This window comes from Crinia signifera, chromosome 4 (assembly GCF_055691185.1).
Source record: "Crinia signifera chromosome 4, ASM5569118v1, whole genome shotgun sequence".
Lineage (NCBI taxonomy): Eukaryota > Metazoa > Chordata > Amphibia > Anura > Myobatrachidae > Crinia > Crinia signifera.
The window spans coordinates 7,395,845-7,404,998 of record NC_139220.1 but is presented as its reverse complement, the minus strand read 5'-3'; the positions used below and the strand labels follow the sequence as shown (position 1 = coordinate 7,404,998).

The following is a 9,154-nucleotide window of genomic DNA, read 5'->3' as shown; positions in this document are numbered from 1 at the left end:
GACACTGGGAGGTCATAGTAGATCCCAGGAGCCAGCAAGTAAGACACTGGGAGGTTAGAATAGCTTCCGAGGGCCCTGTGAGGACTGGGAAATCAGAATAGATCCTGGGGGACCTGTAAGGCACTGGGAGGTCAGAGTAGATCCTAGGGGCACTGGGAGGTCAGAATAGATCCTAGGGGCACTGGGAGGTCAGAGTAGATCCTGGGGACCCTGTGAGTAAGGCACTGGGAGTACAGAGTAGATCCTGGGGGCACTGGGAGGTCAGTAGATCCTGGGGACCCTGTGAGTAAGGCACTGGGAGGTCAGAGTAGATCCTAGGGGCACTGGGAGGTCAGAGTAGATCCTAGGGGCACTGGGAGGTCAGTAGACCCTGGGGACCCTGTGAGTTGGGCACTGGGAGTACAGATTAGATTCCGGGGGCACTGGGAGGTCAGAGTAGATCCTGGGGGCACTGGCAGGTCAGAGTAGATTCTGGGGACCCTGTGAGTAAAGCCCCGGGGGCACAGAGTAGATCTCGGGGGCACTGGGAGGTCAGTAGATCCTGGGGACCCTGTGAGTAAGGCATTGGGAGGTCAGTAGATCCTGGGGACCCTGTAAGGCACTGGGAGTACAGAGTAGATCCTGAGGGCACTGGGAGTACAGAGTAGATCCTGAGGGCACTGGGAGTACAGAGTAGATCCTGAGGGCACTGGGAGTACAGAGTAGATCCTGGGGGGTACTGGGAGGTCAGTAGATCCTGGGGACCCTGTAAGGCACTGGGAGTACAGAGTAGATCCTGGAGGGCCCTGGGAGTACAGAGTAAATCATGGGGGGCACTGGGAGGTCAGTAGATCCTGGGGACCCTGTAAGGCACTGGGAGTACAGAGTAGATCCTGACGGCACTGGGAGTACAGAGTAGATCCTGGAGGGCACTGGGAGTACAGAGTAAATCCTGGGGGGCACTGGGAGGTCAGTAGATCCTGGGGACCCTGTAAGGCACTGGGACGTTAGTGTAGCTTCTAAAAGCAACTAGATACTTTCTAGATTAAATCAAGAAATAAAACCCACATACTGAGACCCCCCCCCCAAGGCGTGGACGGCGCAAATGGCAAAGTAACAGGGGTGAAGTTCCCCCCCGGACCCTCTCCTCCATCCTGGAACCTGCTGTAGGGAGACACCACCATCCATGCCTGGTATATTATCATTACCTAACTTTATTAACTAAATAATCAACACAACCCAAATCTCTACACCGCGATCATATAAGGCTCTGTTACATGTCGTTTTCCAGCCCCAGTGATTTGCTGCCGGCGGGTGATGGGACTGGCGTCTCATTAGTGGAGCGTCCTGATTACAGCCGTAAATGTCCGGCGCTAGATCGGATTTTCGAAAAATATATTAAGTTGCATATTTAGATTTCTTAACAATCAAAATCCAATATTTGTATGTTTGGAATCACCCTCAGCCCAATATAAAAGGTTTATAGATTGCAAGTTCTGCCACCAATAAATTATTTGGTTGTCCAATTTGACAAAGATCGCTGTGATTAGTAAATGACCTACGGGGCGAGACCAGAACACTTCCCAGAGGCCTGGTACCTGCTAGTCACAGTGTCACTACATAATGTACAATGTGGGATGATATCATCCTGGTGCCGGCCTTCGCGTATAAGACACATTTCTAATAGAAAAGTTTCACATCACTCAGCGGCTCATCGTTGGTGCAACCGCTGCAATGGCACAAGCTGGGTACACACAGTACAATATCGTTAACGACACTGTAGGCTCTCCTAGACCAATGATAACGTTCAGTGACGGTTGTTAACGACCCTTGGGCTTCATTCACAAAAGTGCGTACACACGAGACAATATGCAAAATATTATTGTCACCGATATCGATAAAGATCAGTGTATAATAATGTTATTTATTTGGCGCTATTTCTACACCAGGACTTGGTGCTTGCACACCTTTAGGGTTAGGCAATTATAATGGGTGGATTAGGGTGCGGGATGGAGGGTTAGGCACTTGCAGAGGGCGGGATAACAATAATTACTGGACCCCTCCTTCAGGATACCGTGATCCAATCCTCATCAGCTTCATTGAGAGGCCTCCACACAACCGACGGGGCTATCCGACGCTGTGACTAGCAGGTACCAGGACTTTTTGTTAACCTTCAAAATATCTGGGAAGATTTCTTGCCTCACCCCTTATAAGCCGATTATAATGATCAGATTACGTTTATCTCCAGAAATTGCTACTACCCCTGCAGGAAGGCACGGCGCTGTGCGGCTACGTAACTTCCAGTGCGGCAAGCTGCTCCGGGAACTACTAAGCGCCAGTCTTTTCACCAGTGCTCCATGAAAGATTCTTATACATACAGATATCCTCCAGCTGTACAGCAGAGTTGCAATGCTCTGTGTCTACACCAGGGGGAGACACCGGGCTGTCCCTGCAGAGATGTATAAAACATTAACCACGTACCAGGTGCCTCATTCCACGAAGTGTAGCTACCGGCCCGGAGAGCCAACATAATTCTGCAAATTCTCGATTCAGATTTACAGGGAACAAAATGCAGAGCAAAAATATATAATTATATAACCAAGAAGCTCAGCTTGCTGGCTCCGCCCTAACGCCGTCTCAGGAGACCTCAATTATTTCCATACTGCCGGAGAAGTTATTCTGGTTACCAACTTTGCCCAGTTCTTCCCGGGACCGGCTGTCCACTAGTCCATCTCCAAACTCCATTTGGCAACTGCGGCGTTTGAATTGCTTCTCGAAAGGACTTTCCTCATGCCAGCTGCGCCTAGAGTCCCCACGGGGGCTTGGCTTCTGCCTCCTGCGCACTGCGCAAGAGGAGTCCGTGGGCAGCTGACCGCTGCTGTAAGCTGTGAAGGTCCCACCTCCGTACAAGGCGGAGGCAGAGTAGAAGTGGGATGGGGCATCGGAGGTGAAGTACCAGCTGCCGGTCAGTGAGGAGGCCTGAGTTGCCAAAATGTCTGAATGCCAGTCTTTTAGGCCCAGCACTGGCTTGGACAAGTGCTGCTGGCTGCTGGACAGTCCAAACAGGAAGTTGCTTTTGCGGTTGTCCTCCATGCTGCCGCTACGGAAAAGGGGAGCCGCCAGGGACCTCTGGGCCAGGACACTGCTCCGTGCCGTCGCCTGTTGCTGTTGTCGTAGTTTGTTTTCTGTTTGCCAACATGCAGCGGGTTTCTCCCTGGTGGCTTCTTCCCGGTCAGGACTGGACTCTGGAGTCTGCTCCGAAACCTCTTCCACCGGCGAAAACTGACACATCTTGCTACCGCCCTCCAGGGATGCCGTGGTTTTGTAGAACTCTGCACTGTCCTCTGAAGTGGAGGCTAGAGGCGCTGTACTCGACAGGCTGCAGTAAGACACCGATTTGATGTTCAGAGAGAAGGAACGCTTAATCTTCTTGCTGTCCTCCCTGTGAGACACATGCAGTCCATTGAGGCCTTGCAGAAGTGGAACCTCCTCGGCACTCGAGGCCTGCGTTCTCTGCGGCTCTGTTGATGAGGTAGGGTGAATGTGCCGCGGGCTCGGCGGTGGAGGGACCTCTGCTGTCGATGGAACAGGCCCCTGCTCGCAGCTGCCCAGCTCCCTCTGTAGCTTCAGTTTGCAGACAGGGGCGGTCTGACCAGTTTGGCTTTTGATCTTTTTCTCAAAGTCCAGAAGTTGGCCCAGGAAGTTAAAGTTTGGAGAGATGGTCGGTCGTTTCTCCTTAACGAATCTGGTGACAAGGAACAAGGAAGGTTAGAGAGAGAGACAACACCCTCGGCAGATGTAGATTGACAATGTCTACGGCTTGACATCCACTCCCATAGCCTATTCCAACCCTCCTCATAGTGCCTACAAACCCCACCCCCGATACCACTGTTGCCCAAGTGGTATTGACCTAGACATCATCGTTCAGCTGGATACAGTAGCAAGTATGTACGCAGAAGCTTCCCTACAATGGTGGCAGTCTACAGTTAACGCCTTATACAGGGCCTGATCCCAAATCCAAATGGAGACAATATTAGGAATATAAGCAAACGGTGCACATGCCATAGAAAGCCATCGCAGAGTGCGCATGCTCCACCTGTACACACACACACACGCAGATGGAGAAATGCGGATGGACCCATATACAGCTATTAGTGTACAATGAGCAGCAACTGCGTGGGGCAGACCGGTCTGGTGGCAATGTTAGCCGACTTCTGCGTTCATCTGGGAGCTGTGCAGATGGAGACGGGATGCCCGGGGGTAGATCCCAACACTAATGGACATACAAAAGAAAAAGAGAAAAGAATGTCCTTTTTGTTAGGTGCACCTGAAAAGAGTAAGACTCTTAAAATATAACTTTTAATTGTTTATTCTATAAAAAGGCTGCGAATATTTTAAAACCATATAACAAAGACAGGGTGGGGATACACACATAAAATTGGGGGTGGCAGGCAGGTGTTTGCTGACAATCTTTATTAAGTCTGGTATTAATAGTGCAACAGGTAGATTTCCACCAGATTACTGTCAACGTTGACAATAAAGTGTGTTTATGCTGACACAATCCGGGTACGTACCCTGTACATGGATGACTCCCGCTACCTAATACTCAGCACGGTGTGCTAATTATTATATAGATGCTGTGTTTATTCTATTATATAGATGCCGTGTTTATTCTAATCACAGGCACTGCTGTAGCTGTAAAAGCACTGACTTGAAAGAAGTGTATCTACTCCATACAAATTTTGGAGAGATCTCGACACCAAATAAGTCAGTGAAAGATCGGCTAATGATATCAAATAGAGATACCTCTGGGGTGATTTGATCGCCAAATAGCTATATATGCCACCAAGAGATTATCTCTATATCGAATGATAGAGACCCAGTAGGGGTGACTCTATAATTAGCACATCAGTGGGTAGAAGTCCTAAAAAGGACTATGGAGTCTACGTACACTGCTATTACATACATCAAAATGCACAATATGAAAAATAATAAACCAGCAAATCAGAACTGCCTGCGCACCGCTTTTTAGGACTTCTACCCACTGATGTGCTAATTATAGAGTCACCCCTACTGGGTCTCTATCATTCGATATAGAGATAATCTCTTGGTGGCATATATAGCTATTTGGCGATCAAATCACCCCAGAGGTATCTCTATTTGATATCATTAGCCGATCTTTCACTGACTTATTTGGTGTCGAGATCTCTCCAAAATTTGTATGGAGTAGATACACTTCTTTCAAGTCAGTGCTATTACAGCTACAGCAGTGCCTGTGATTAGAATAAACACGGCATCTATATAATAGAATAAACACAGCATCTATATAATAATTAGCACACCGTGCTGAGTATTAGGTAGCGGGAGTCATCCATGTACAGGGTACGTACCCGGATTGTGTCAGCATAAACACACTTTATTGTCAACGTCGACAGTAATCTGGTGGAAATCTACCTGTTGCACTATTAATACCAGACTTAATAAAGATTGTCAGCAAACACCTGCCTGCCACCCCCAATTTTATGTGTGTATCCCCACCCTGTCTTTGTTATATGGTTTTAAAATATTCGCAGCCTTTTTATAGAATAAACAATTAAAAGTTATATTTTAAGAGTCTTACTCTTTTCAGGTGCACCTAACAAAAAGGACATTCTTTTCTCTTTTTCTTTTGTATGTCCACTAACTATGTCCTTAGGTAGCACACCCCGTCGACACATATGTTATATTGTTACATAGGGGTCCTCTCTAAACTTTATCTTGTGCGATCACCCTACAACCCTCCCTCGTCCCTCCCAACACTAATGCCAAGATGGCGGACTGGCATTCATCATGATGGAAGGCAGCATAACTGACAATAGGGATTATCAGAACGTCAGCCACCAGTGCACCAGAATCCGCTACATGATCTTAGCTATTTCCGTCAGCCATTGTGTGCTCATAAAACCTCTACAGAGTGCACAACCAAACACCGATCTATCGGGAACAAGGCATTTGATTCTACCAGTTACCATACAGCGCCATCATATCCGGCTGCAGTACCGCTGACAGCCTGCAGGGGCACCATCATAGACCAGGTTATAGTCATAGCAGTCAGTCACTGGCTGAAGGGGAGTTACCTGTAAGCTTCATCTAAGTTCATATCCATCCTCTTCATGATATAGGCGATGGCGATGGTGGCAGAGCGAGAGATGCCCGCCAGGCAGTGGACCAGGACGCGCCCATTCGAGGCCTTGGCCTTTTCTGTGTGGTGATAAAAGCAGACACTGGTCAGAATGGGACAGGAATGCTCCAGGCCCAATACTAAGCCAGAAACCACTGTAATAATCCCATTAAGTCTCCTGTTTACTATGTATGCATTAATGTAACCCGCTCGACGAGTCCTAATCTATAGTAATAAGCACACTGTTCAGTGTAACCCTCACCCTCTGTTAAAGTATTACACCCACGCTTGGTTACAACAGCTGCTATAGGACAGTCTCCTCCTGGGATCCCATTACAGGTCACAGCTGAGGTTGCAGTCAGTCTAGCTGCTGTGACACACCGGAGTATCATCCCACCAATCACCTCTCTGCAAACATGTAAGTCACTCAGCGCCTGCTCCGGTATTGAGGACCCCCCCCCCCTCCTGGTCTAGTAACCTGTGCGGAAGAGGAGGAGGAGAGCGAGCACCTAAGGAACATCTCTCCGCTCCTCACCTATAAAGTCTACCGACTTGTCCAACCACGGCAGGATCTTCTCACAGAAGCTGTCATTGACCGGGACCCGCAGGAAGTGGGAGTCGCCGATGTAGTCGGGTTTGGGGCAGGTGTTGCTGGCGTTCAGCACAAAGCCAATCTCATTCTGCTGCATCAGCTCCTGAGTAGAGAATCACACGTAAGACGGAAGCGCAGGGGGGTGGATTCAACACAGACGCCTGCAGAATCCTGACACTGCGATGGCTTCACAAAGCAATAGGATTGCACATACAGAGGAGAAGGTGTATCTATACTCTATCAGTGATTATATGGATGGATCCCTATCCTATGTCAGGGAATCGGAGGGGGGACACAAATCTACCCCCCACAGACCCCTCTCTCAGCTGGCCTCACCTTGTTGAGTACGTCTCGCTGGCAGCCCAGGTAGAGATGTGGCAGGATACGGGTAGGACCCGCGCTGGACACGGGTAGGCACGGCTGGGAGATGCAGGTAGGGACCATGGAGGCTTTCCCCTCACACAGCCCCGGGAAGCACGAAGAGAACTCAAAGAAGCCACCTGTAAAATGGAGAGAAGGGGGGTGAGGAGACCATGGCGGCGGTCCGCGTCTGTGGTTATAATGGTGGCAGGTACAGCAGTCAGGGATTACTGTGTGGAGATCAATATCTGAGATAACCCGGACTGGGTGGCCTGACATTGTCTTGGGGTCAGGAGAGACCTGCACGGCATGCTGGGTAATATCCGGCCAGGTGGCCGGGAACAGAGGCCAAACCACTAAGTGCTACAATATACTACAGTAGGTACGCGTTGCCTGACTGGAATATGATACCTGCAGGACATACGCGGCCTGCGGAGCTTCGCCAGCGTTAGCGTTCGCCATGTCGTATCCGCAGCGGTGCACTGATGGGTGGGCTCAGTAGGCACATGGGGAACACAGGTGTTGGGTTGGCAGAAGGCAGCGCTGTCTGCAGATACAGGGTACGCAGGGGGTGAGAAGATACAGAGTGTAGGCAGCGCCAGGTTCTGCGTCAGTGCTGAGCGGCGGGATTCCAGCCATGCTATTTGCATCCCGTATTATCGCATTTCATTCCCAGAAATGTCAACAGAACGTACGCTCCCAGGGAAACAGAGGTGATCGGAGAATATTAGGGGATTAAAAGGATGGAAATGTAATGTAAATGTGCTCCTTGTCCGCCATTTTCTAGGACATGGTGTCACTGTTGTGTTCTGCCACCTCACCAACACCGTACATCACTTTTATACAATACAGGTCACGGGGTCAATTTAAGCACCTCTGTTGGAGCACATCAGCGCAGCAGAAAATTACTGCGAACGGGATACAATATTCTGTGACGCGGCTCAGTGCGTCCAGCAGAAATATTTCTAAGGATAATGCAGCTTCCCTCCAAGTCTGTAAGCCCCCAGTATGGGGGGGATAGTCTCCCCAGTGAGGGGGGGGGGATGATGTCACGCTATATTACCTGACAACAGATGCACGTTGCTGAACAGCTTCTCCAGCTTCCCGAGCAGCACGGACAGGAAACAGTCGGAGGGCAGGGAGGACAGCTCCGCCGTGGTCTGGTCATACACAACCACCTGCTGCAGCGGGAACTCCAGCTCCACCTGCAATAACACAGCGGCACGTGAGGAGGGGGTGGCGGAATGCGTTACCAGTATATCCTCTTATTCCGTACCTATATAATATAATGGGACCGAGCTACGCCTACGTACAGCGCGCACAATTCAGTATAACCCCTTATTCCGTACGTATATAACGGGGCTGAGCTACGCCTACGTACAGCGCACAATACAGTATAGCCCCTTATTCCGTACGTATATAACGGGGCTGAGCTACGCCTACGTACAGCGCACAATTCAGTATAACCATTCATTCTGTACGTATATAATGGGGCCGAGCTACACCTACATACAGCGCACAGGTCAGTATAGCCCCTTATTCCGTACGTATATAACGGGGCCGGGCTACGCCTACGTACAGCGCACAATTCAGTGTAGCCCCTTATTCCGTACGTATATAACGGGGCCGGGCTACGCCTACGTACAGCGCACAATTCAGTATAGCCCCTTATGCCGTACGTATATAACGGGGGCGAGCTACGCCTACGTACAGGGCACAGGTCAGTATAGCCCCTTATTCCGTACGTATATAACGGGGCCGAGCTACGCCTACGTACAGCGCACAATACAGTATAGCCCCTTATTCCGTATGTATATAACGGGGCCGAGCTACACCTACGTACAGCGCACAATACAGTATAGCCCCTTATTCCGTACGTATATAACGGAGCCGAGCTACGCCTACGTACAGCGCACAATACAGTATAGCCCCTTATTCCGTACGTATATAACGGGGCTGAGCTACGCCTACATACAGCGCACAATACAGTATAACCCCTTATTCCGTACGTATATAACGGGGCCGAGCTACGCCTACATACAGCGCACAATACAGTATAACCC

General features: G+C 49.7%; 1 protein-coding gene across 1 annotated transcript in view; it reads right to left on the bottom strand.

Annotated features, from left to right (window-relative positions):
- Positions 1 to 1,175: 1,175 nt before the first annotated feature.
- DUSP16 (dual specificity phosphatase 16) overlaps positions 1,176 to 9,154 on the bottom strand; it is a 30,095-nt gene continuing 22,116 nt past the window's right edge. The window contains exons 3-7 of the mRNA XM_083180910.1: positions 8,155 to 8,296; positions 7,068 to 7,231; positions 6,675 to 6,834; positions 6,096 to 6,219; positions 1,176 to 3,724 (exon numbers count right to left, since the gene is read on the bottom strand). Of these exons, the coding sequence (XP_083037036.1) occupies positions 2,617 to 3,724; positions 6,096 to 6,219; positions 6,675 to 6,834; positions 7,068 to 7,231; positions 8,155 to 8,296 (1,698 nt within the window). The 3' untranslated portion in view covers positions 1,176 to 2,616. The remainder of the gene's footprint in view (positions 3,725 to 6,095; positions 6,220 to 6,674; positions 6,835 to 7,067; positions 7,232 to 8,154; positions 8,297 to 9,154) is intronic.